At 50.3% G+C, this 26,252-nt stretch overlaps 1 protein-coding gene, 1 long non-coding RNA gene and 1 other non-coding gene across 3 annotated transcripts; 2 read left to right on the forward strand and 1 right to left on the reverse strand.

The window, feature by feature from the left end:
* The first annotated feature begins 652 nt into the window (after positions 1–652).
* On the forward strand, positions 653–5,603 carry THY1 (Thy-1 cell surface antigen). Its single transcript, XM_036860081.1, has 4 exons — positions 653–798; positions 2,879–2,939; positions 3,438–3,773; positions 4,321–5,603. The coding sequence occupies exons 2-4, from the start codon at positions 2,903–2,905 to the stop codon at positions 4,431–4,433; spliced, it is 486 nt and encodes a 161-aa protein (XP_036715976.1). The 5' UTR covers positions 653–798; positions 2,879–2,902; the 3' UTR covers positions 4,434–5,603.
* Positions 5,604–5,889: 286 nt separating this feature from the next.
* On the reverse strand, positions 5,890–26,001 carry LOC118899088. The gene is made up of 3 exons (XR_005020879.1): positions 25,917–26,001; positions 7,245–7,370; positions 5,890–5,949 (listed from the first exon to the last, which is right to left on the reverse strand). It is a non-coding gene; the product is annotated as an uncharacterized LOC118899088 (long non-coding RNA).
* On the forward strand, positions 20,998–21,070 carry TRNAG-CCC. The gene has a single exon. It is a non-coding gene; the product is annotated as a tRNA-Gly (tRNA).
* Positions 26,002–26,252: the final 251 nt, after the last annotated feature.

Below are 26,252 nucleotides of genomic sequence, written 5' to 3' on the forward strand. Positions count from 1 at the left end.
GGAGTGGGGGCAGGAGGAGTACGTGAAATTGAGAAGAACCTTCTAGCTGTCTGCACCAGGAAGTGCCAGCCCAGGAGCTGAGGGAGACTTAGTGCCCAAGAGCAGAAAGCCTCTGAAGGGCTGGGTGCTCTAGGTTGGGTGAGGGGGTGGAGCAGGGCTGGGGACCAGGAAAGACCAGGTGCTGCCTTGCTTCTGAAGGGCTGCTCCAATGTGGAAAAACATCCTACCATCTTCCTTTGGAGAAAACCTGGAATATTCCAACACCAAAAACCTCTCACTGGCGGCTCCTGTGGAGATGGGCTCCAGCTGAAAAGGAAACGAGGAGGCATGGGCGCTGCCTAAGGGGGCCCGGTTGCTGGCCTCCATCATCCATCCCTTACCCCTGGGTTTCCCCACAGGCTTGTGAAGCCTAGGTCAGAAGAAAGGATTAAAGCCTTAAAAGGGAAGCGAAAAAAAAAGGGAAGCGATCTTGGCGGGGCTCTGGGAGGCGGCGAGCGGCCCCACCCTGATCTCCAGGGTTCTGAATCCCTCCATCCCTGGTCAGGTCCGCCAGCCACAGTATGAGGGCCCCCCTTGGCTGCGGACGGCCACTCTCCCACACCAATATCGGACCGCCTCCTCCTCCCTCTGCCACCCTTTTTCCGCTACCCACTCAGCCTCTGATTGGCCGAGCCCCCGGGCCCTCCCCGCTCCTCCTCTCCCACCCCTGGTGAAAACTGCGGGCGCCGAGCAGGGTGTAGCAACTGGAGGCGGCAGCGCATCCAGAGGAGGCTGCTGCGGCCGAGAACTGGAGCCCAGGTAGGAGCCAGAGGCAGGGCGGGACCCGGGGCGCAGGGATAGCAGGCCTCCTGGCGCCCAGGCAAGCCCTCCCGATCGAGGCTTCGGAAAACGGTCGGAGGGCGCCCTGGGAAGGAGCCGCTCAGTGCTTGAGGAGGGGCCTGCTTGCCAGGCAGGGGCAGGAGCCGGACGCAACTGCTGCAGGCCGGGGGCCGCGGCGAAACTTTCGCCCGCTGGGGAACATTCGCCTGGGGCTGGGGTGCTGGAGGAGAACGGGGAGGAAGGGCGCCAAGGAAAGCCTTGTGTTCTGCTCCCCAGCCAGACGTCCCCAAAGCCAGCCTGCGAAGGCGGGACCGGGGGTGGGGGACGGTGAAACTGGGGGAACGGAGGACCGCAAACTGAAGGGTATCTCTGCCCTGCGACCTCGCTGCGGGCTGGGTGCGGGGCATCCAAAGAACGGGAAACCGCAGTGCCGCGGGCGGGGGCTGGGGCGGGGACTGGGAGGAAGGCAGGCAGACGGGGGAGGCGAGAACTGGAAAAGGATGAGAGAGGGGGAAGGAGGACCTCAACTGGGAAAGGAGAGGATTGGAATAGGGACACGGAATAAGGGTGGGGTTAGTCGAACGCGGGCTGCAGAGGAGGGAGCGCAAAGCTTCTCCGGGTTCTGAGCTGCGGGGACGCAAGGCCGAGGACAGGCAGACAGACTGCACCTCCCCTCCAGCTGTCTACCCCTCCCTTTGGCTCTACATCCCCTTGAGTCCCAGCCCCATTTCTTCCTTTCTAGTTCTAGCCGCTGCTTCCCCCGCTTCCTCTCCTAGATCCCAAGCTCGCCACCCCCTCTGTAACTCAGCGTCTGCTAATCTAAACCAGATGTCGGCCCCCCTTTCTTCCCCAACGGCACCTCCGGGTCCCTCTGAGCAGGGGTCTGAGAGGGAATCGACTGCAGCCGCAGGCACCCGGGAGCCCCAGTCTCGCCCCCTTCCCCCTCCCTCACCCCACTGGGCTGAACGCCGGGGACCCTAGATGCGGCTAGCGGCGCGCCCTGCGCACCAGGGCGCACGCACCAGGGCACACGCACCAGGGCACGGCCCCTCGCACTCGCAGGCACACGCCCCTGCTGTGGCCTCTCCCTGGCGAGCACTGCTGCAGACGGGCTAGGCTACCCGCTCTGTGTCGCCTTGCCAGGATATAGATTCAGCCTAGGCTGCAAAAAAAAGACAGGGCGGAGAGCCTAGGCAGGGAGGCTACCGAAGCTGGACTGGAAAGCTGCAGGCCGAGGAATCCTGCCCAGAGAGCTGGACGGTTGGAAACATGTTGGTTCTGATGCAGAGAACCTATGCAATAGGATGGCACTGTCGCCTTCCCCACACACAGTCAGGAACACCCTTAGTGGTGTGCCAAGTATGGTCCTACCTGGGGCCCCGCACATTCCTGACCACACTCGTCTAAGAGGCCAAAGACTAACGCTGTGGATCACTTACTCTTCAACAGTGCCAGATGTTTGTCATTTTTCTTAATCCCCATCACAACCCTGTGGGTATCTAAAGCCCAGGTTCATTCAGTATCTTTTGGGCATCTGTTGTATGCCAGGAACTGTTTGGGCATTGGGGATTTTCTTCTGAACGAGAAATAGGTAGGCCCTGAATGAGGAGTTTTTGTTTCATGGGTAGAGAGTTCTGATTTTGCAAGATGAAAAGGGTTCTGGAGATTGGAGACTGTACACTTAAAAATGGTTAAAATAATAAATTGTGTGTTCTGCAAATTTTACAATTAAAAAATTAGGAAGTCCCTGACTTCCTGAAGGAAGAGGAAACGGTCAAGTTAAAGACACTTACTCAAAGCCACCCAGCTAGTAAGTGTTCAGCACACATACACACCACCGAAGGGTGTGTTCTCCAACCCCACTGCTTTCCCAGATGGGGAAGAGCTGAGTGGCAGTGTCACATTCACTGAGAGGTGGGAGGGGAGAGGGCTGTAGAGAGGGGCTTGGATGCTCACCGTGGCCATTATGGCATGTCTCCCAGGGGCCCCCAGCCCTGGCAGTAAGTGCGGGCACACCTGCCCCACCTCTTGGCTGATTCCCATCCTGTTGCACCCCCAGATCCAGGACTGAGCTCTCGGCACCATGAACCCTACCATTGGCATCACTCTCTTGCTGACAGGTACCGGGCAAGGGGCAGGGCTGGGATTCCAAACACCCTGGCTGCCTTCCTTTCAGAGAAGCTAGCTTCTTCCTCATGACCTCAGAAAGTAGAGGTGACTAAGGGAGAGAGAGAGGGCTCCTTTTATCCCTAAGTCAGCTGAGCAACCTAGTTGATCTTCTGACTACCTGGGATGGTTTTTGGAAACACAATTCACTGAGCCTGCCCCATACTGAGCTGGAATCTCCAAGTGTGAACCAGGATGTTGCATCAACTCCCCCAAGGTCTCCTGCCCCTGGAACATACTGGTGGGACCCACGACTACAGTAAAGGGAGGTAGGCTGGGGCCTGCAGTAGGGAAGGTAGACTGGCCCTCAGGGACCTCTGGGTGGGGAGAGGTGCTCAGAGAGCAGACCCTGTGCCCTTCCCTGGCCAGGCCTTTCTCTACTGTTAATGTGGATGGGAGGCCCCCTGCTCTACAGGTCCTCACCAACTTGGAGGGGGCACTGCTGGTGCCAGTCTTACAGGTGGCCCGTGGGCAGAAGGTGACCAGCCTGACAGCCTGCCTGGTGGACCAGAGCCTTCGTCTAGACTGCCGCCATGAGAATACCACCAACCTGCCCATTCAGTACGAGTTCAGCCTGACCCGTGAGACAAAGAAGCACGTGCTCTTTGGCACCATTGGGGTCCCTGAGCATGCATACCGCTCCCGAACCAACTTCTTCAGCAAGTACAATCTCAAGGTCCTCTACCTGTCCGACTTCACCACCAAGGATGAGGGAACCTACACATGCGCACTCCACCTCTCTGGCCAGACTCCCATCGTCTCCAACAGGAATGTCTCTGTGCTCAGAGGTGAGGCAAACCCCCAACAAGACCAAGGAAGCTGGGAGAGGCAGGCTGGGGAGGAACGGGCTGGCTGGGCCAGCTGGCAGTCCCCTTGGCTGGGCCACAATAGGGAGTGGCCCCAAAACTTCTCTCCCCTTCCCCCCACTGCTGCCTGTGCCCGGGTGGGGCGGGGGGGAATCGCCACCTTCAGCATGAATGGGGGAAGGGCTAAGGGGACAGTCAGACAGGCAGAGTGGTGTGGCGGCCGCTTCCCCCACGACTGTGGGCAAATCGCTCGGCCTCCCCAAACCTCCTTCTCCCCACCTGGAAAACAGGATGGGCACTAGCCTCCTCACCCACAGTTTTCTTGTGATGATATTTGTCCAAGGGCTCAGGAACCGGCAAATGGGAAAGACGGTTGGTTCTGTCAGACCAGGTTGGCCCTGGTTCCAGCCAAGACATCATGGCGCCAGCCTCCCCAAGGGAAAGCAGCCTTGCTCTGGGCCTGGGCCTGCCCGAGTCCTGGTCGCTCTCCATTCCCGCCCTGCCTCTCTACCCCGTCCTCTCTCCACAGATAAACTGGTCAAGTGCGGCGGCACAAGCCTGCCGACCCAGAACACCTCGTGGCTGCTGCCGCTCCTGTTCTCCCTGCCGCTCCTGCAGGCCATGGACTTCATCTCCCTGTGACCGGCTGGGCCCACGGAGAACACGGGAAGCCACAAGGCCCAGTCCAGAGACCCTACTTCTCTGAGTCAGTTGACCCCCCTCCCCGCAACCTCTCACACACCTTGGGGAGAAGTGGGGACCCCACCGCCCCTAAGGAATCCCAGTGCTGCATGCCATCATCTCCCATCCCCCACGGCCACCCCCTACCCTCTCCGCACGCCACTGCCTATTTGTATTCTTTGTTCCAGAGCTGCTTCTGTCTGGTTTATTTAGGGCTTATCCTACCTTTTCTTTGGCAGTTTGCGAAAAGGGAAGCCAGGGTTGGGGACCTGATAGAGAGCGAGGGGAAGGGAGGAGTAGAAGGAGGGGAGGGGTATCAGTCCCTGGGGCCGGTCATCCTTGCCCACCGGGACTAGAGGCCTGGGAGAGACCTGGGCGAGGAGGGGGAGGGGTGTGTTTGGCCCTAGCACATCCCTCAGCAGTAGGGATGGCGCCTGAAGACCCCGGATGTGAGGGCACTGCCAAGCATTTGTGGCCCATCCTGTGAGGAGAGAACCGAGCATCTCCACGAGCACTTTCTGTCACAGAAAAAAGCCACCTTCTTACCCTGCAGAAGTCCCCAAGGGGCCTTGGGCCCGGGGTCTGGTCCAGTGAAAATGCAGATTCTGCCCAGGAAGCAGTGCTGATGGGTTGGCGAGGCAGGTGGAAGGCAGGGTCCATCATCCCTCCCCCCACCGAGGAAGCTAAAAATGGGAGAATAGTGTCTCTCACTGGCTCGGCCGGCAGTTGGGAGGTGCAGAGGAGGACAAGCCCCCTCCCAGGCTATCCCAAGCTCCTAGGAGCTTCCAGAACTCAGACCTGGAGGCAGTAAATCAGGCCTGGTGGAGCCACACAGAGTTCGGCCCACACGTTCCCCCAGGAGGCTCTTCCGTCTTCCCCCAGCAGCGCCCGAGCCTTCAAAGGACCCCCGTCCCAGAGGCCTGCCTTCTCAGGGACCTCTCGGGGGCCTGGGACTGGCCGTGGGGTGATACCCATAAGTGGACATGCCTCGAGGGGTGGCTTTTCCCAGCACCCAGCTCTCCGCCCGGCGGCTCTTCCCCGTCCTGTGACCGTGTGTAGTGCCACCACAGCTTATGGCATCTCACTGAGGAAAAAGAATACTGTACAATAAAACCAAGCCTCTGGAATCTGTCCTCCTGTCTGTCTCTGCTTTGCTCCTCTCTCCCCAGGCCCGCCCCCCTCCCTTAGCCTTGAGGGCCAACCCGCCACCTCCTCCTCTCCCCCATCTCTGCCTTGTGCAGCCCTTCTCCCCCCTGCCCCCCAGGGGTGGACCACTGCATGCCCAGCTTTTCAGAACCACTCTAACACGGCACGTTTGCCCAAATAAACAAATGTTCCCTCTCTGTGGACTCACCTGCCCCATGTGTGGGCCAAGCCACATGGCGCTGGTTCCAGAACATGCTAACAGGCACTAAGGCACGGAGTCTGCCTTCTCAGATCTGGATGTTCTCAGAAATGCCCCGTCAGCTTACATCAGCTATAGAGAGGGGCACAGAGAGGAGGCTCGGGAAGCGAGGCGGTCCGTGGGAGCTGCCTTCATCATCAAGGTGTAAGGACAAGCATCTCTTCTTAACTCCAACAGGGCCACATAAAGCACTGGGGGTGGGGAGAGAACACTGAGGCCTGTCCCCGGCTCCCTCCCCTAAATCACTGAGTAGAAAGCGCCCCCTGGTAGTAGGGACTAGAACAGCATCACAGGGTGGTTCTGGGTCTGGTTGCTGCCGGAGTGAGGCAGCCCGCAGACCAGACGACCTTCCCTGCTTTGCCAGGGAATCTGGGGGAGGAGAGTGGCGACTCCCCAGAAGCTGACTCATTTGGTATTTAGCGCTGGTGTGGATGGTTTTTCTGAGCATTTACTTAAAGGCCCAGGATCTAAACTCACGCCACTGACTCCCACTCTTGCGACACCTCCCATTGATACCTGAGCTTTGCCAGTGACCCCCGTAGTGGCCAGGCCGGAAGAGGGCAAGGGAAGCCCTCAAGGAAGAGAGGGAGCTGCCCGTGTCACCGACCACGGGGACCCACCCATCCCCACGTGGGCTGTTGGCCACTCAGGACAGTGCAGCCAGCCTGGACACAGGGCCCTTTTGCTCCGCCCTGCTTGCAGCCAAAAAATGAAAAGAGCCTTTGTAGGGGAAGGGAGTTCAAATGCCACCCTCGGGGTAGTAAGAGCTAAAGCTGGAAGGTCTTTCTGGAAGGAACTGGGAAGCCAGGCGTGCAGCCTCAACTGTGAGAAGCCATGAGACCCTGGCACCTGTGTGAGCCTCCTGTGTGGTCTTTGTCACCCTCGCACTGTTTCCTTGAAGAGTTTAGCAGCCCCTCAACAAGGGTCCCTTTGCAGCCATGCCTGTGGGAGGAGAGCCCAAGGCCACAGCGAGTGGGCTTAGCTTCAGAAGACACAGAGGCCTCTGAGGCCCAGGGGCTATAGGAAGGCAGGGACGGAGAAGAAAGGAACAGGCCTGGGGCTGGGAAGGGGCTCGAGGACTTAAAGGCAGGGCCGTCGGGCCTCACAGCACAAGCCAACCCAGAAAGACTGCGGGCCGGGGCTGCGGTGGGCTCCCGGGGCCAGTCCACGACGGCAGCCAGTTCCTCCCCGGTCACGTCAGGAGAGCTGAAAGGGACTGCGGCACGTCTGCAGGGACTTGGCCAGCTACAAAGAGGGCTGGGGCCGGCCCTGGTTCCTGCACACATGCCCAGAGCCCACCCCACCCAGCCCCTTCCCATTCCTCCTCACCCCTCTCCCACATCCCCCTCGGCCATCTTGGTCCTTACCTTAGGGCGTGGAATCCTTGCTCCGTAGAAAGAGAAAGAAGCCCCTCTCCACACATCCGTCCACTGAGACAGAGGAACATCTGCACATGGCGCAGCGTGAGGGTCTTCCCAACACCTAGGGGCTCCCTCGGGAAGGACAAGGGGGTCACCGTGGGGAGATGCAGGGACTTTCTCTGGCCAACCAATAAATGTACCCAGCATCCAGGGGACCCGTGACACACATCCTCCAGCCCCTGCCCCCCCCCAGCATGACGTCCCTGTCCTCACTGTGTCTGCAGCTCCCGTGTTGTGAGGAGCAGGTTTGTCTTTACATGTGAAAGAAGCAAGTCCCAGGTTAGGAGTAAACCACTTCCTCATCTACCGCTGAGGAATCAGTGGGCCTGGAGTCCTTCAGAGTTCTGGCAAAGCGTGAGGGTCGTCAGCTGCCTCCTGCTAACCTTGAAGCAGGGCTTCAGGACAAAGGTGGGATTGTCTCCTGCCCAGGGCTCTCAGGCCCCGAACGCCTCCCACCCCTCGGGAGTATCATGTCATGTGAAGACTCCCGGGAGGCGTCTTTGCCGGGCAAAGGGAAGACCTGGGGGCAGGGAAGCTATGGAAGTGGGCACATGCTGTAGTGGGCAGCGTAAGACCAACGGGAGAGTTCTGCGGAGGCCAAGTGTGACTCTACATCGGAAGGGGCCTTTGATGGCTGGAGCTGCCCAGCTGCAGAGGCAGGAGTATCTGGCAGTGGGCTTGGTCAGTGGAGGCCACCTGCCCAGCCTGCAGGAAAGCAACTTCCTGAATTCAGTGGGAACCTGGGCTAGATGACCCTAGTCACTTCACCCTTCAGTGCCTCATTTTTCTGATTTCTAAAATAAGATGGGGGGGAGGGGGCGCATCTGGTGCTGCAGTGGTTAAGAACCCGCCTGCCAATGCAGGGGACACGGGTTCGATCCCTGGTCTGGGAAGATCCCACATGCCATGGAGCAACTAAGCCCATGCGCCACAACTACTGAGCCTGCACTCTAGACCCTGTGCTCCGCAACAATAGACGGCACCGCAACGAGAAGCCCGCGCACCGCAACGAAGAGTAGCCCCCGCTCGTTGCAAGTAGAGAAAGCCCACGTGCAACAACAAAGACCCAACGCAGCTAAAAATAAAATAAATAAATAAAAATAAGATGGGGGAATTCCCTGGCAGTCCAGTGGTTAGGACTCCACACCCCCACTGCAAGGAACTAAGATCCCGCAAGCCGTGCGGTGCAGCCAAAAATGAAATAAAAAATAAAATAAGATAGTAGCGCTGGAATGATTTATTTGTACAACAAACGTTAAGTACCTGGCTGTGCTAAGAGGTAAAAGACATAGTCCCTGGCTGAAGGAATTTACAGCCCAGTAAGAAGTGAGGAATTGATTTCAGTGCAGTGATTGATGCTAGGAGGCAGAGAAGCTGTGGCAGACACTGCTTGAGGGTTTTCCAACATATATTCTCTCTTTCTTTCTCAGCAATAGGACCCACAAATTAGAACTAGATTATATGGTCCAGAATAAAGACTACATTTCCCAGCTCCCTTGCAGCAAGATGTGCACATGTGGCTAAATTCTGTCCAATGGAACAGTAGCACAAAATAATGTGTACAATTTTTATGAAGTGCTCTTAAAGGGAGAATGTGTGCTTTTCAACCCCTTTCACCTTCATGCTGGCTGGAATGTGGAGTCAATGGCTGGAACTGGAGCAGCCATCTTGGACTATGAGATAGAAGTTGTATGTTACACATCACAAAGTACAACAGCCTGGATTCCTAGTGATGTTAGAACTGTCAGAGCAGCCATGGAATACCATGTTAGAGCTACTCTTATTTGGAGTTTCTGCACTCACAGTTGAACCTAAATGTACCTTAAAAAGAAGCTGTTATTTAACACAACTAAACCGTACACTTAAAAATGGTTAAGACAGTAAATGTATTTTTTACCACACACAGACACACAGACACACACACACACACACACACACAAAGCCAAAAGTCAAATTTAGAGAGACAGAAAGTAGAATGGTGGTTGCCAGGGGCTATGAGGAGGGGACATAGGTAGTTATTATTTAGTGGGTACAGAGTTTCAGTTTTGCAAGATGAAAAGAGTTCTGGAGATGGCTGGTGGTGGTAGTGGCACAACAATGTGAGTGTATTTAATGCCACCAAATGGTTATATGTATTTTACCACAATTTTTTTTTTTTTTTTTTTTAAAGAAAGCTGCGTTTTATAGCTACTTTATTTATTTATTTATTTATTTATTTTTGGCTGTGTTGGGTCTTCGGTTCGTGCGAGGGCTTTCTCCAGTTGCGGCAAGCGGGGGCCACTCTTCATCGCGGTGCACGGGCCTTTCACTATCGCGGCCCCTCCCGTTGCGGGGCACAGGCTCCAGACGCGCAGGCTCAGTAGTTGTGGCTCACGGGCCCAGCCACTCCGTGGCATGTGGGATCTTCCCAGACCAGGGCTCGAACCCGTGTCCCCTGCATTAGCAGGCAGATTCTCAACCACTGCGCCACCAGGGAAGCCCAATTTTTTTTTTTTTAAAAAGGAAACAGCCAAGGCACAGGGAACTTTTTGGTGTGCTTACGCGAGCACTTACATTTGTCAAAACTCATCAAACTGTACACTTAAAATGGGTGAATTTCCCCAAATGTAAATTTTACCTCAGTAAAGTGCCATGAAAATACCTATGTAGGGCCCCTAGCCAGGCTAGAGGGCTTCCCAGAGGAGGGGTCATGGTAGGAGTTAGCACAAAAATCAGGCTCTACTATTTCATAAGCTGATTACAAAGAAAGAAATGTTATTTTATTTCTTCTATATCCTGAAAGACTTGGGGAGGGGGAGTAGAAGCCATTGTGGGTTTAGTCCGAGGATAGGCCTCAGCCCCTCTCTCAGGCAACACAACTGCTGGCTGAAACAACAGCCCTCAGAGCACGTGGGCCCTTCATCAGGGTCCCTGCCGCAGTCATATCCATTCAAACATTTACTAAGTGTGCACCCCGTGCCAGGGAGTGTAAGTATCTGTGCAGGGTAATGAGAACAGACCTGTGAATGGTACAGACAAGTTCCTTCCCCATAAAACTTATATTGTGGTACAGGAGATGGACCTGAAGCAAGTAAACCAATAAGTAAGTCATTGTATAGACTGGGATTGTTTACACATGGGAGGCAATAAGAGAATGACGGGCTCACTTTAATTGGGATGATCAGGGAGAGCCTAAGGAGGGGGCGTTGAGCTAAGACAGGAAGGGTGAGAAAAGGCCAGACATTTGAAGGGCTGCAGAAGCACAACCAGACGGAGGGAACACGAAGGGTTCAAGGTGTCCAGGCGAGGAGGGGTACAAGATGTCACTGAAGGGGAATTCTCTGGAGATCCAGTGGTTAGGACTTGGCGCTCTCACTGCCGGAGCCCTGGGTTCAATGGTCAGGGAACTAAGTTCCCACAAGCCACGCAGAGCAGCCAAAAAAAAAAAAAGTCACTGAAGAGGTAGGCACAAGCCAGGTCCCACAGGGCCTTGGAGGTCATGGTGAAGAGTTCGAATTTTATTCTAAGAGCAATAGGGACCCAGACCAGGGCTCGAACCCATGTCCCCTGCATTGGCAGGTGGATTCTTAACCACTGCACCACCAGGGAAGCCCATCAATAATTTTTTTTTTACACTTAAAAACAAATCTTACTGAAGTATAGTTGATTTACAATGTTGTGTTAGTTTCAGGTGTACAGCAAAGTGATTCAGTTATACATATACATACATCCACTCTTTTTTAGATTCTTTTCCCATATAGGTCATTAGAGAGTATTGAGTAGAGTTCCCTGTGCTAGACAGTAGGTCCTAATTAGTTATCGATTTTCTACATAGTAGTGTGTATATGTCAATCAAGTTAATAAATTGTTTAAAGCCGCTAAATGTTGGAGCGGTTTGTGATGCAGCAATAGTCACTTTAACAAGAGCAGTTCAGTGGAGCAGGGGTAACAGAGGCCAGTTTGGAGGGGGTGAGCGAGTGAATGGGAGGGTGTAGACTTCTCTTCCAGGAAGCTGAGCTGTGACTGGTGTGGGAAGCAGAGTCAAGGGGAGTCGTTTATCTTTAAGACGGGAGAGACTAGAGCATGGTGTACATTGATGGCGATTACTTATGAAGACAGGGAAAGACTGATGAACAAGGGGGAGAATAAAATGAGGAAGCAGAGTCCTTGGGGAGGTGAGAAAGGAGGGATCTAGATGAGAAATAAAGGCAAAGGAGATGGGTGTGGAAGAGGGGAGGTTTGCGAACTTGAGGGTAGAAGTTCAGGGGTTTCCACATGAGTAGCAAGGCCATCAGCTAAATAAGAGGGTGAGGAGATGAAGGGAAGATGCAACAGGTTTGAAAAAAGTAGATAATAGAAAATAGGCATATCAAAAAGTAGGAGTGGTTCGATATTTTGTAATAACCTATAATGGAAAAGAGTCTGAAAAAGAATAGATACAGACATAGATACATGTGTAACTGAATCACTTTGCTGTACATCTGAAACTAACACAACATTGTGAATCAACTATACGTCAATAAAAAATTTTTTAATTAAAAAAACCCATATGAAAAGATGTAGACATAGAGAATGGACTTGAGGACACGGGGTGGGAGGGGGAAGCCGGGGCGAAGTGAGAGTAGCATCGACATATATACACTACCGAATGTAAAATAGTTGGCTAGTGGGAAGCAGCAGCATAGCACAGGGAGATCAGCTCGGTACTTTGCGATGACCTAGAGGGGTGGGATAGGGAGGATGGGAGGGAGGCTCAAGAGGGAGGAGATATGGGGACACATGTATGCACATGGCTGATTCGCTTTGTTGTACAACAGAAACTAACACGGTATTGTGAAGTAATTATACTCTAATAAAGATCTATTAAAAAAAAAAAAGACTAGGGCTTCCCTGGTGGCGCAGTGGTTGAGAATCTGCCTGCCAATGCAGGGGACACGGGTTGGAGCCCTGGTCTGGAAGATCCCACATGCCGCGGAGCAACTAGGCCCGTGAGCCACAACTACTGAGCCTGCACGTCTGGAGCCTGTGCTCCGAAACAAGAGAGGCCGCGATAGTGAGAGGCCCGCGCACCGCGATGAAGAGTGGCCCCCGCTCGCCGCAACTAGAGAAAGCCCTCGCACAGAAACAAAGACCCACTACAGCTAAAAATAAATAAATAAATAAATAAATTTTAAAAAAGACTATAAGGGACCTGCAAGGACCAAAATATTTACTAACCATCTCTTTATAGAAACAGTTAGCCAACCCCATTTTTAGTGGATTCTTTTTATTTCTTTTTATTTTTTATTTATTTATTTTATTTATTATCATTTAGTTTTGGCTGCATTGGGTCTTCGTTGCTGTGCACGGGCTTTCTCTAGTTGCAGCGAGTGGGGGCTACTCTTGTGGGATCTTCCCGGACCAGGGCTCAAACCCGTGTCTCTTGCATTGGCAGGCGGATTCTTAATCACCGCACCACCAGGGAAGCCCCAGTGGATTCTTTTTAAAATGCAATATGCACATTTAACCTATCAAATTCTTAAATTAATCAAAACCTTTATCCTCTTTATGGATAAATCAAGGCCCTTAGGATATTATAATTCTACTTACCTCTTCCCACATACATGTTACTGTAGTCAGAAATTTTAATTTTATTTTTTTTTAAACTTTATTTTGAAAGCTACCATATGATCCAGCAATCCCACTCCCAGGCATATATCCAGAGAAAAACATGGTTTGAAAGGATACATGCACCCCAATGTTCATTGCAGTGCTCTTTACAATAGCCAAGACATGGAAGCAACCTAAATGTCCATCAACAAAGGAATGGATAAAGACGTGGGGTACATATACACAATGGAATATTACTCAGCCATTAAAAAGAACGAAATAATGCCATTTACAGCAACATGGATGGACCTGGAGATTATCATACTAAGTGAAGTAAGTCAGACAGAGAAAGACAAATATCATACGACATCACTTCTATGTGGAATCTAAAAAAAAAAACTGATACAAATGAACTTATTTACAAAACAGAAACAGACTCACAGACTTAGAGAATGAACTTGTGGTTACCGGGCGGGGAAGGGTTGGGGGGAGGGATAGATGGAGAGTTCGGGATTGACATGTACACACTGCTATATTTAAAATAGATAACCAACATGGAAAAATAATAATAATGTATTATGAATAACTTTATGACAATAAATTTGACCTTAAAAGAAAAAAAAAAACCCATATGAGATTCAGACTGAAAAAAAAAAAGGTGGGAGTATAAGCAGAATTCTAAAAATAGCCCCCCAAGATTCTATACCCCTAATCCCTGGAATCTGTGACTGAGATGAGACGTCACCCCCATGACGGTGTTATGTTAAATGGCACAGTTGATCTTAAAAGAGGAATATTGTCCAGGTAGGCCTATGAAATCACGTGAGTCCTTAAAAGCAGAGAACTTTCTCTGGCTAGTAGCGGAAGAGGAAGACAGAGATTTGAAGCACAAGGGTGACTCAACGTGCCATCACTGGCCACGTGAGAAGGACTGTGGGCAGCCTCTAGGAGCAGAAAGCAGAGCCCCACCAGAAGCCAGCAAGGAAACAGGGACCTCACGCCCGTCGCCATAAGGAACTGGACTCTGGCAACAACCAAATGAGCTTGGAAGTGGAATCTTGCCCCGAGCCTCCGCATAACAGCCAGCCTGGCCAGCACCTTGATTTTGGCCTTGTAAGACCCTGACCAGAGAACCAGCTGAGCCCACCAGAACTTCTGGCCTACAGACTGTGAGATAATACATGGCTGTCTTAAGCCATTAGGTTTCTGGTAATGCGTTACACAGCAGTAGAAAACTAATATGGTGGGAAAATAAACATACCATGGAAACATAATAGAAGTGCTGGGCAGTGCCGAGTGTGACCCATCTGAGGTGTGTGGCCATGAATATAAAGGGGACTTAATTGGGTGAACTTCTGCAGGATCATTCACCTGCATGGGTGCAGGCATACCAAGGAAGGGAAGATGGCCTCAGGGAGGGTCCAGGTTTTTCCAGGCACGAGCAGCAGAGGGAAGGAGGGGCAAAGGAATAGAGGAAGTTAGCAAAGGAGTGATTAAAATGATCCATTTTACGGACTTCCCTGGTGGTCCAGTGGTTAAGACTCCGTGCTTCTAATGCAGGGGGCGTGGGTTCAATCCCTGGTCGGGGAACTAAGATCCCACAAGATGCACGGGGCAGCCAAAAAATAAGAAAGAGTCTTAACTGGGTCAGGATGTGAAGAGGTCAGAGGCTGGGCAGATCACACATAGAGAGAGGGGGTAAAGGGGCCAAAAGCTGACAGGCCAGAGGGCTGCAAGGAGCATCCACATGGCTGTTGAAATCATGGAGGATGATGAAGGAGAAGGGGTAGGAAGGAAGACAGTGAGCCAGGAGACAAGTGGCCTGCAGCCAGCACGTGACAGCAGTGAAGAAGGGTGGCAGTAGGGTAGCCAGATGCCTGGAGATCCAGCAGGGGTGCCTGAAGGAGAGAGCAAGGGAGGAAGGACACTTACCCGACCTGTTGTGGGTTGAATTGTGGCCCACCCCCCAAAACAAAGATACGTTCAAGTCCCAATCCCCGGTACCTAAGAATGTGACCTTATCTGGAAATAGGGTCTCTGCAGATGTAATCAAGCTAAAATGGAGTCATAGGACTAGAGTGGACCCTAAACCAAAGACTGGTGTCCTCATAAGACAAGGGAAATTTGAACACAGAGAAACAGGAGACACAGAGAGAAGACAGCCATGTGAAGACAGAGGAAAAATTGGAGTGATGCTGTCACCAGCCAAGAATCACCTGGGGCCACCAGAAGCTGGAAGAAGCCAGGAAGGATCCTCCCCTAGAGGCTTCAGAGGGAGCCTGGCCCCAGCAACACCTCGATTTTGGACTTCTGGCCAAAAGTGTACATGTAAGAAAACAAATTTCTGTTGCTTGAAGCCACCCAGTCATGGCAGCCCTAGGAAACCCAAACCCCACTTCCTGACCCTGAGGTGTGTGAGGGTCAGAGTAAAGGCAGACTCCACTGAAGGAGGCTTCAGGGGAAATGGTGTCCTCAGGGAACAGTGAGTTTCATTTAAGGCCAGAGCTCAAGAGAACCTCTGAAGAAGAGGCTGAGGATGAAGCAGAGCTTGCCCAACCCCGAGCAGTGTCTGGGCACAAGGGGGTTTATGGGGTGGGGCGGGACCTGGCCCAAGCGAGAAGATGCTACAGGAGAGGTGTGCTGATAATGGATGCGCTGGACTCTCTGGACCTCTGGGGACTGAGCCAGACAGGTAGGACTGGCCTGACGCAGTCACTGGGGGACGGTAGGCAAACAGCTTAACTATGGCCTGATGCCCAGTCCCACTGTCCTGGGCTCCCGGTGTGTCAGCAGCAGGAGGGGCCCACTCTCGGGCAGCCTGAGCCCTGGCACATTCAGTACACTGCCCTCTCCTGCTGCGGGGCCTTCTGGGGCAGCTCCACCCCTCACACAGGGTGACACAGCCTCTTGGAGCCTCCGTGTCCTCTGACGACAACAGCCAGCGTCACAGCTCTGGGCTCAGGCTTCAGGCTTTACAGCTTCATGGTTTCCTGCCATCTAGACCTGAGCTGTCCAATATGGTAGCCACTAGCCACATGTGAGTATTTAGACTTAAACAAATTGCATTGAAGTAAACTAAAATTTCAGTTCCTCAGCCACGCCAGCCACATTTCAAGTGCTCAGTAGCACATGTGGCTGGTGGCGCTCCGTCCCCACAGAAAGTTCTATTGGACAGAGCTGGACCAGACCATGGGCGGGAACCATGGCTGTTCGAACCGCTGAGCTATCCCACCTCAAGCAAACTCATGAAGGGGAGGCAGGGCAAGGACAGAAGGGTCCTGAAAGGAACACTTCTCAGCCTCACTCCCTGAGGCAAGGGTCAGCTCCAGGAACGCTCTGAGCACCCCAACACCTCAGAGCCCAGAACACAGGGTCGGGAGGCCTGGAGAGGGGAAAGCCTCTCGCCGCGAGTCTAAGGCCCACCATCCCCCGTTCTTTACTTCCTGTCTCAGCACAACTGACAGTGGAAACTCCACTTCCTTCAGAGGCACAGGCTGGGGTGCGCCTCTAACCCTAACAGCCACTCACCCAGACTCACAGCACACGCCAACTCATTTCATTCCCAAATGTCCATGTTAGCCAGCCATGTGCGCCGTGAGTAGGCCTGTAGGACGTCTGCCATCCACCCCGCTCCCTCTCACTTTCCATCACCTCCAGCCCTCCGTGCCCCTGTCTCACACCTCGGCCCCTGTACACACCCGCTGGGCCCAGACCCAGCAAGAGCACTCAAAACTCAGAGCCAAGAAACGCTTTCTCCCCACTGCCTTCTAAAAAGCAAGAAGGTCAGAAGACAATTCCCATCCATCAGATCTAACATTCCTCTCAGCTCAGTGCTGCATACTTGCTCTACATCTAGGAAACTAAAAGCCTTTTGTGGTGATTTTCCCAAAGTAAAGAGTCAGCCACAAGGTGAAGTCTCTCCCTCGCTAGAAACTGAAAACTTGCAACTTTTAAAGGCTGGTTTTGGGCTTCCCTGGTGGCGCAGTGGTTAAGAATCCGCCTGCCAATGCAGGCGACACAGGTTCGAGCCCTGGTCCAGGTAGATCCCACATGCCGCAGAGCAACTAAGCCCATGTGCCACAACTACTGAGCCCGTGCACCACAACTACTGAGCCTGCACTCTAGAGCCTGCGAGCCACAACTACTGAGCCCGTGCGCCTACAGCCCGTGCTCTGCAACAAGAGAAGCCACTGCAATGAGAAGCCCATGTAACGCAACGAAGAGTAGCCCTTGCTCGCCGCAACTAGAGAAAGCCTGCGCGCAGCAACGAAGAAAGCCTGTGCAGTGCAGCCAAAAATAAATAAATTAAATAAATTAATTAAAAAGAAAAAATTACTATAGGATGGTTTTTCCTGCTCTCCTTATCAAGCTGTCAAAAATCATACGATCCAATCTCAGATAGGCACACTTTATAGAGGGTTCCCCCAATTGGCTCGAAGACCATGATGGGACAAGTGGGGGCCATAGCATCTGGAAATCCCAAAGCTCAGAAGGCATCACTTGCCTGCAGAAGGTACCTGGCGTGAGAAGAACTAACTACACATCACCTACATCAAAACAAACTAGATTTACCACTCTCTTGTTGAAACTGCAGGGAAATCCTAAAAAGATGAAATCATCCAGGGATGATAAGTAGAAATTACAATATACATATTACTGCTAACTTCAGATCTGTAAAATGTTACTGATATTTCCTTTACTACGCGTGCTAAATGTTAGTGTTGATTTTAGTCAGGATAAAATATTTACTGGGCATTAAATAGGTCACTCAGTCTTCCTAATCTTATTTTTTATCAGAGGTCTTCAACCGTAAAAACCTCCTACTGTTCCAGCAACTTGACCCTCGAGGTTGGGGAGAAAATTTTGCCAAACCAGGAGATTTATAAGAATGAAACTTGAACTAAGACAGAAGCAATGGAAAGAGGAGAACCTTAGGGGAACAAAAGAAAGAAAATCAGAAAGCTATGATCCCCGGCGACTTCCCTGGTGGTCCAGTGGTAAAGAATCCGCCTTCCAATGCAGGGTACGCAGGTTCCCACATGCCACGGGGCAACTAAGCCCACACGCCACAACAACTGAGCTCGCACGCCTCAACTAGAGAAGCTGTGTGCCGCAACGAGGAGTCCATGCACCCTGGAGCCGCGCGCCACAATTAGAGAGAGAAGCCCGCACACCACAACGAAGAGCCCAAAGATCCCACGTGCGGCAACCAATACCCGACGCAGCCAAGATAAATAAATAAATAAATAAAATTTTTTTAAAATAAAAGATATGATCCCCGTGAGATGCAGTGAATACAGTGATATTTTTAAATATTATTTTTGTTGGCTTCCCTTTACCCCCATAGCCCCACTTTAACCAGCCAAGCTTTTGTGTTTATGCTTCAGTGGAAGGATGTGACAGCAGAAACCAGGGGAAAAAATGGGAAGCCACTTCTGGCTTTTACATCTCATTTGCCTAGACACTTAATAAGACAGAAAGGAGCCACAGCCTGGACAGAAGATTTGGAGAAAATATCTTGGGTAGAGCCAGGCCTCCCATTGGCATGCCTACCAGCAGACACAAGCCAGAGGGAAAGCACAGAAACAGCAAAAAACCCAGAGAGGGTTTTGAGATCTGACCACTGTGGGTCCCCACCGCCCCATCCTGGGTAGGTCCTCAGTTAGGGGACAGGTCCCCAGAAAGAGGAAATGACTGCAGAGTGCAGCCTATTTTGGACCCAGCTGGAACCCTGGACAGCATCACATTTTCTCATGCTACTCTGGGGCCTGGAAGCCGCAGAATAATTCTCAAGTGTCCCAGAATGACCCAGAGGTAGCAGAGACACATCAACCCTAAAGAGGCCACACAAGCAGCTACCAGGAAGCAGACATCCCAGTGGACACTTGGATGGCCACTTAATAACAAGGGCCACTTCCTCCAGGGCTTTAGCAAATACATATGGGACACCCCCTGGAGTTCAGGCAATCCCTGGAGAAAGGAGGGGCAATTCCACCAAGTGACTGAAACTCAGTGTCCACCACTGCAGTAGAATAGGGGCTGGCTCCAAATAGAAATGTAGTTATATTACAGAAAAACAATGTTATGTTTCCTGAGTTGGTAGACTAAGAGAATACCTCTGTTTGAGAATTATGGGAGGAGAGAAGTTGGAAACTAGCAAATTTCTGGTAGCAAACCGGATAGATGATGCCGCCATTCATAGATGTGGGGATTAAAGGAAGAGGAACAAACGGTTGGAAAATGATAAGTTTAAGGTTTGGACGTGCTGAAATTGAGATACTGATGTGATGTCCAAGGGTATGTCAGGAGGCATTTGGATAATTATGACTGGTACTCAGGAGTGAGGGGCACCTGAAAGTACAGATTTGGGCATCGTCAGCCCATACAAGTAGTAGTTGATGGATGAGTAGCAGATCAGAGTGGTCTTAGGCACTTACTACATGCCAGGCACTATTGAGAGCTTTTCATGTATATGAACTCATTTTTTTTTTTTTTTTTTTGGCCACTCCACACAGCTTACAGGATCTTAATTCCTCGACCAGGGATTGAACCCGCGCCCTCGCAGTGAAAGCACAGAGTCCTAACCAATGTGGGTCGCCAGGGAATTAGCGAGATTTTCATGCTTTTAAGGGGAAGAATTGGGAGACTTACATGTCAAAGGGAAAGCTGGCAGAAAATGAAAGTTTTAAAGACAGGACTCTACCCAGGGACACTGACTGAATGTGACGGGAAAGAATACTGAATGGAGACACTTCCAATCCACGATTTCTAACCTCGGATGGGCCCTTGATGCTGCCTGACAATCCCACTGTATGTCCACAATTCATTCGCTCACTCTCCCACTCACTGGCACGCGCGAGCTAGCTCTCAAAGGGCCGACCCCAGGCCAGCAGCCTCAGCATCTCCCAGAAACGTGTTAGAAATGCACATTCGCAGGCCCACCTCAGACCTCCAGAATCAGAAACTCTGGACGGGGCTTTAACAGACTCTCTAGGTGATTCCGATACACACTCAAAGTTAAGTGCCCCGAGATGACTAGTTTATTAACTAGCCCCACGCACACCTCTCTAAATTTCCAGCCCTTCCTCCATCCTCACTCTCAGCTGACCTTGCTTCCTAATTCACTGAGAGAAAAGAGGCCATCCTAGAGAATGTCCACTAGCTCCCACCACATCCATCCACCTCCCTACATCGGTGCCCAGATACTGTGCCTTCTCTCTTCTTACTCTGGATGCACGCTTTGTGCCCTGGCCAAAGCCAAGCCCTCACTTCTGTACTAGATCCCATCCACTCTCACCTCATCAAGGACGTTGCTCCACTGATCTCTCTCCCGCATCGTCTATTCTGACTCTACTGGCTTTTTCTCATCAACATACAAACATATAATCTCATCAACTTAAAAAATTTTCTTTGTAGCTGAGCAGGACCCTATGGGGCCCTCCCGGGACAGACCTTCCCATGTCCTCTGCCTGCCTCTTGTTTGTAGAAAAACTTTAGCCTCCTAGGGCTTCCCTGAGTTCCAAAGAACAAATTTAATCAGAGAAGTGAGAAAATGCAGAAACAAAGGAAAACAGTCAAACAAGACAAAATAATAAGAGTTTAGCCATTAAACCAAGTCAAGTACCTTTAGTTCCTCCTCAAGGGCTATAGATAATATTCTGAGCCATGTCCTTTGAGCTGTTCTGCAGATACTGAAACCCCCACCAGGTGGAAGAAGTTAACTGCATGCTGACCACAAACACTTAAGACTCCAGACAGTTGGAACCAGAAGGTTGATGATAGTAACTCCTGATTACCTCACCACCAACCAATCAGAAGAATGTTTACCAGCTGATCACACACCCCCGCAACCCTCTCCCTCACCCCATCTTTAAATCCTTTTCCTGAAAGTCATCAGGGAGTTCGAGTTTTTTTGAGCATTAGCTGCCTAGGCCCCTTGTTTGGTGTCTGCAATAAACATTGCACTTTCCTTCACTACAGCCCAGTGTCAGTAGATTGGCTTTACTGTGCGCAGGAGAGCAGACCCCAGGTTGTTCGGGTAACATCTTACCCTCACTTCTCCTTTTAGCTCCCACCCAATCTCTCTCCTTCCTTTACCACAAAATTCCTCCAAAGAGTTGTCTAGGGGACTTCCCTGGTGGTCCAGTGGTTAAGACTCTGCACTCCCAGTGCAGGGGGCCCAGGTTCGATCCCTGGTCAGGGAACTAGATCCTGCATGCTGCAACGAAGATCCCACACGTGGCAACGAAGATCCCATGAGCAGCAACTAAGACCCAGTGCAGCCAAATAAATAAATAAATATTTTTAAAAAAGAGTTGTCTATACCTTGTCCCTCCCTCTCCTCCCATTCTTTCTTGAACCACCCACAATCCAACTTTCACTCCACCACTACCAAAACCATTCTTGTCAAGGTCACCAACAACCTCATCTTACTTAACCCACATGCAGCATTCGACACAATTGATCTTTCCTCCTTGATAGGTTTTCATCTCTTGGCTTTCAGCATACCATCACCTCCTGCGGTTTTTTCCCCTACTTCACTGGCCATTCCTTTCATGTCCTTTGATCGTTCCTACTCACTTCTAAAACCATTTAATGTTGGAGAGCTCCAGGATTCAGTCCTTGCACATTTTTTCTTTTCTATTTATATTTGCTCCCTTGGTGATCTCTTCTAATCTCATGACTTTAAATAACATCCATATGCTGATGACTCTCAGTTTTATATCTCCAACACAGACTTTGCCAAACGTGTATATCCAGCCTCTTTCTTGGCATCCTGACATGCCTAATAGACATCTCAAACTTAATATGTGTTAAATCAAGTTCCTGACCTCCCCGCCACTCCCAAATCTGCTCCTTCCACAGCCTATACATCCTCAGTTAATGTTCAGACCAAAAAATCCTTTTTTCTCACACCACCTAATCCATCAGGAAACTCTGTTGGCTCTACATTCAAAATACATCCAGAATCCAACCACTTCTCACTTCCTCTCCTGCCACCACATTAACCTGAGCCACCATCACCTCTTACCAGATGATTGCAGTGACCTCCTAAACAGTCTCCTCCTTCTACTCTGGCTCTCTTCAGGTCTGTCCTCTGTACAGTAGCTAAAGGGACTCTGTTAAAGCAAAAATGACATCCATGTCCCTCTTCTGCTTGAAATCCTCCAATGGCTCCTATCTCAGAGTAAAAGTTAAAGTCACTGAAATGGCCTAGGGCCCTGCAAGGCGAGGTCCCTCCCTTACCTCTTTGACTTCATCTTCCACTCTCTGCATTCCAGCCACACTGACCTTCTTGCTCTTCCCCGAAGGTGGCAAGCGCATGCCTATCTCAGCACATTTGCGTTTACTGTTCCCTCTACTTAGAACATTCTTTGCCCAGATTTCTAGATGGCTCACTCCTTCACTCTTTCAGGTCATTCAAATGTCACCTTCTCATTGAGACCTCTGATGACACGTTATACACTCTGTATCATCCCCCCTGCTTTATTTGCCTCCATAGCTCTTACTGCCATCCAATACTATATATTTTACTTATTTCCTTATTTGGTTACTGCCTTCTACTTCTACTAGAATGTAAGCCCCTTAGCTTACTTTGCCTGTTTTATTCACTGTTATACCCTCAGTTCCTAGAAGACTACCTGGCGTGTCCAGTAGCTGTCCGTAAAATGCAATGGAATGAGGGTCCGAAGGTAAGCAGATGGGGTAGAAGGTCCCTGGAGAAAGAGAACTAGGCATGGCTTTCTTGACGGAAGAGAAGTCATTTTTGGCCTAAGCTATTTTATGATCTAAGCCTGGCCACGATGCCAGCCTTTGAACAAGTCCCAGTAATTAATGAGATTAAGGGAAGGGAAGGAATGCAGAAACAAAGGAAAAGCAGAAAAGAAACAATAGTTCAAACAACGAAAAATCAAAAAGAGAAATTAAGGAAACACTCCCATTTACCATTGCAACAAAAAGAATAAAATACCTAGAAATAAACCTACCTAAGGAGGCAAAAGACTTATATGCAGAAAACTATAAGACACTGATGAAAGAAATCAAAGATGACACAAACAGATGGAGAGATATACCATGTTCTTGGATTGGAAGACTCAACATTGTGAAAATGACTATACTACCCAAAGCAATCTACAGATTCAATGCAATCCCTATCAAATTACCAATGGCATTTTTCACAGAACTAGAACAAGAAATTTTACAATTTGTATGGAAACACAAAAGACCCCGAATAGCTAAAGCAACCTTGAGAGAGAAAAACGGAGCTGGAGGAATCAGGCTCCCTGACTTCAGACTATACTACAAAGCTACAGTAATCAAGACAGTATGGTACTGGCACAAAAACAGAAATATAGATCAATGGAACAAGACAGAAAGCCCAGAGATAAACCCACACACATGGTCACCTTATCTTTGACAAAGGAGGCAAGAATATACAATGGAGAAAAGACAGCCTCTTCAATAAGTGGTGCTGGGAAAACTGGACAGCTACATGTAAATGAATGAAATTAGAACACTCCCTAACACCATACACAAAAATAAACTTAAAATGGATTAAAGACCTAAATGTAAGGCCAGACACTATAAAACTCTTAGAGGAAAACATAGGCAGAACACTCTGTGACATAAATCACAGCAAGATCCTTTTTGACCCACCTCCTAGAGAAATGGAAATAAAAACAAAAATAAACAAATGGGACCTAATGAAACTTCAAAGCTTTTGCACAGCAAAGGAAACCATAAACAAGACGAAAAGACAACCCTCAGAACGGGAGAAAACATTTGCAAGTGAAGCAACTGACAAAGGATTAATCTCCAAAATATACGAGCAGCTCATGTAGCTCAATATCAAAAAAACAAACAACCCAATCCAAAAATGGGCGGAAGACCTAAAAGACATTTCTCCAAAGAAGACATACAGATTGCCAACAACACATGAAAAGATGCTTAACATCACTAACCATTAGAGAAATGCAAATCAAAACCACAATGAGGTATCACCTCACACCGGTCAGAATGGCCATCATCAAAAAATCTACAAAGAATAAATGGTGGAGAGGGTGTGGAGAAAAGGGAACCCTCTTGCACTCTTGGTGGGAATGTAAATTGATACAGCCACTATGGAGACCAGTATGGAGGTTCCTTAAAAAACTATAAGTAGAACTACCATATGACCCAGCAATCCCACTACTGGGCATATACCCTGAGAAAACCATAATTCAGAAAGATACATGTACCACAATGTTCATTGCAGCACTATTTACAATAGCCAGGACATGGAAGCAACCTAAATGTCCATCGACAGATGAATGGATAAAGATGTGGCACATATATACAATGGAATATTGCTCAGCCATAAAAAGGAACGAAACTGAGTTATTTGTTGTGAGGTGGATGGACCTAGAGTCTGTCATACAAAGTGAAGTAAGTCAGAAAGAGAAAAACAAATACCGTATGTTAACGCATATATATGGAATCTAAAAAAAAATGGTACTGATGAACCTAGTGGCAGGACAGGAATAAAGACACAGACATAGAGAATGACTTGAGGACATGGGGGAAAAAAAGAAACAATAGTCCAGTAAACAATAGTGAACAATAGTTTAATAAAACAGAGTCCTAGTTCCTCCTCAAGGGATATACATAACCATCTGATGCAAGTCTCTGAGTTGGGCTGGAACTAAGGCCCCCAACCAGGTGGAAGATGGTAACTATCTGCTGAGACCCTAGACTGGTATGAACCTAAGGAATGATGTTGACCTTTTCTGACACTCTAATTTCAATCAACTAAAGCTCTCTGTTGAACTTTGACCCAATTCTTTTTTTAATTTTTTTTTAATTTTATTTATTTATTTTTGGCCGTGTTGGGTCTTTGTTGCTGCTTGCAGGCTTTCCCTAGTTGCAGCAAGCGGGGGCAATGAGGTGCGCAGGCTTCTCATTGTGGTGGCTTCTCTTGTTGCAGAGCATGGGCTCTAGGCACGTGGGCTTCAGTAGTTGCAGCATGCGGGCTCAGCAGTTGTGGCTCGTGGGTTCTAGAGCTCAGGCTCAGTAGTTGTGGCGCACAGGCTTAGTTGCTCCGCAGCATGTAGGATCTTCCCGGACCAGGGCTCGAACCCGTGTCCCCTGCATTGGCAGGCGGATTCTTAACCACTGCGCCACCAGGGAAGCCCAACTTTGACCCAATCCTATGCTGAATTCCGCTCAAGCCCCGTCACGAATACACAAGCACTCTTAGCTTAAAACTTCCCCAGTTTTGCTGTTCAGGGAGACACTGCTTTAGGAAAGATCCCTTGTATTCTCCGTACTTGCTGCAAGTAAAACATTCTTCCTTCCCCTGATCTTTGGCCTGGTTGTGTCTTTTGGCTCAACACCCACCAAGAGGCGAACCCAGTTTTTGGGTAACATTAAGGAAACAAAAGAGTTGAGATCCAGAAGGGATTTGTCTTGGACAAGAAAGAGGGACACCTCTTTCACTCAGCTATGTTTGTACACAGAACTTTAAGTGTTTCCCTCCTGATTGCCTCTAGTTTCTCTAGGAAATAGAAGACTTGAAGGACTTGAGGAGGGTGGTGATGGACAGAAATACCAGCCAAAGAGAAGAGAAGGAGCTAAGGACACTTGGAAGGACTGATGGTCCAGGTGAAATTGAAAACCTGGACTTGCCTTGGCACCAATCTACCTGGCTGTGTGGTTTTCTTCACCACTGTGGAGGATGGGGGAAAGGTTATACACAAAGAATGGGAACCGCAAAAATTCAAGTTTCCTTTCAGCTTTTTCTTGAAAGACAAAAGAGAACCTCTTCCACTGACTCAGTGCCACCGTTTACCCACTCAAGGAGGCACCATCAGTCACTGGTCTCGTGCGATTAAAACGAGCAGAGAGTAGAGAAAGAGGAGCGAAAAAGAGAAGAGGCAGAAGAACTGGCCCTCTCCCAGCCCGGTGGGAAGGAGCGGGAACATTTAGCCTTCCCTAAAAGCTGAAAGCTGATACATACGCCCTGGGATTCAACTTCTGAGCCTTCTCCCCATGACCCTTCCTCTTTCCCAATACCTTGCAGCTGTCCCGTCGTGTCATATTCAGGTCCACTTCAGGTGCTCCACCCCCTCCAAACTCGCGTGCCTTTCCTCCACGTGGTTCTCTGCATATATCGGTCGCCTGAGAGATCCTGGCCGGGCGGGGCTCTAATGACGCCACAATAGGAACAGGCCAATAGCAGTGACGCGTCTCAGTGACGCGAGACGCGGTCTGTCGCTTTGCCCGCCCCGGCGCAATGAGGCGGCTGCCCGCTGGGTGGCGCCGATTTCCCAGGGAGGTCCTCCCTGGGCCCCCTGCGGAGGTGCGGGAGAGGCGGGCAGGAGCCGAGGCCAGGGAGCCCCCTGCGTCAGC

The sequence above is a fragment of the Balaenoptera musculus genome, chromosome 8 (assembly GCF_009873245.2).
Source record: "Balaenoptera musculus isolate JJ_BM4_2016_0621 chromosome 8, mBalMus1.pri.v3, whole genome shotgun sequence".
Classification (NCBI taxonomy): domain Eukaryota; kingdom Metazoa; phylum Chordata; class Mammalia; order Artiodactyla; family Balaenopteridae; genus Balaenoptera; species Balaenoptera musculus.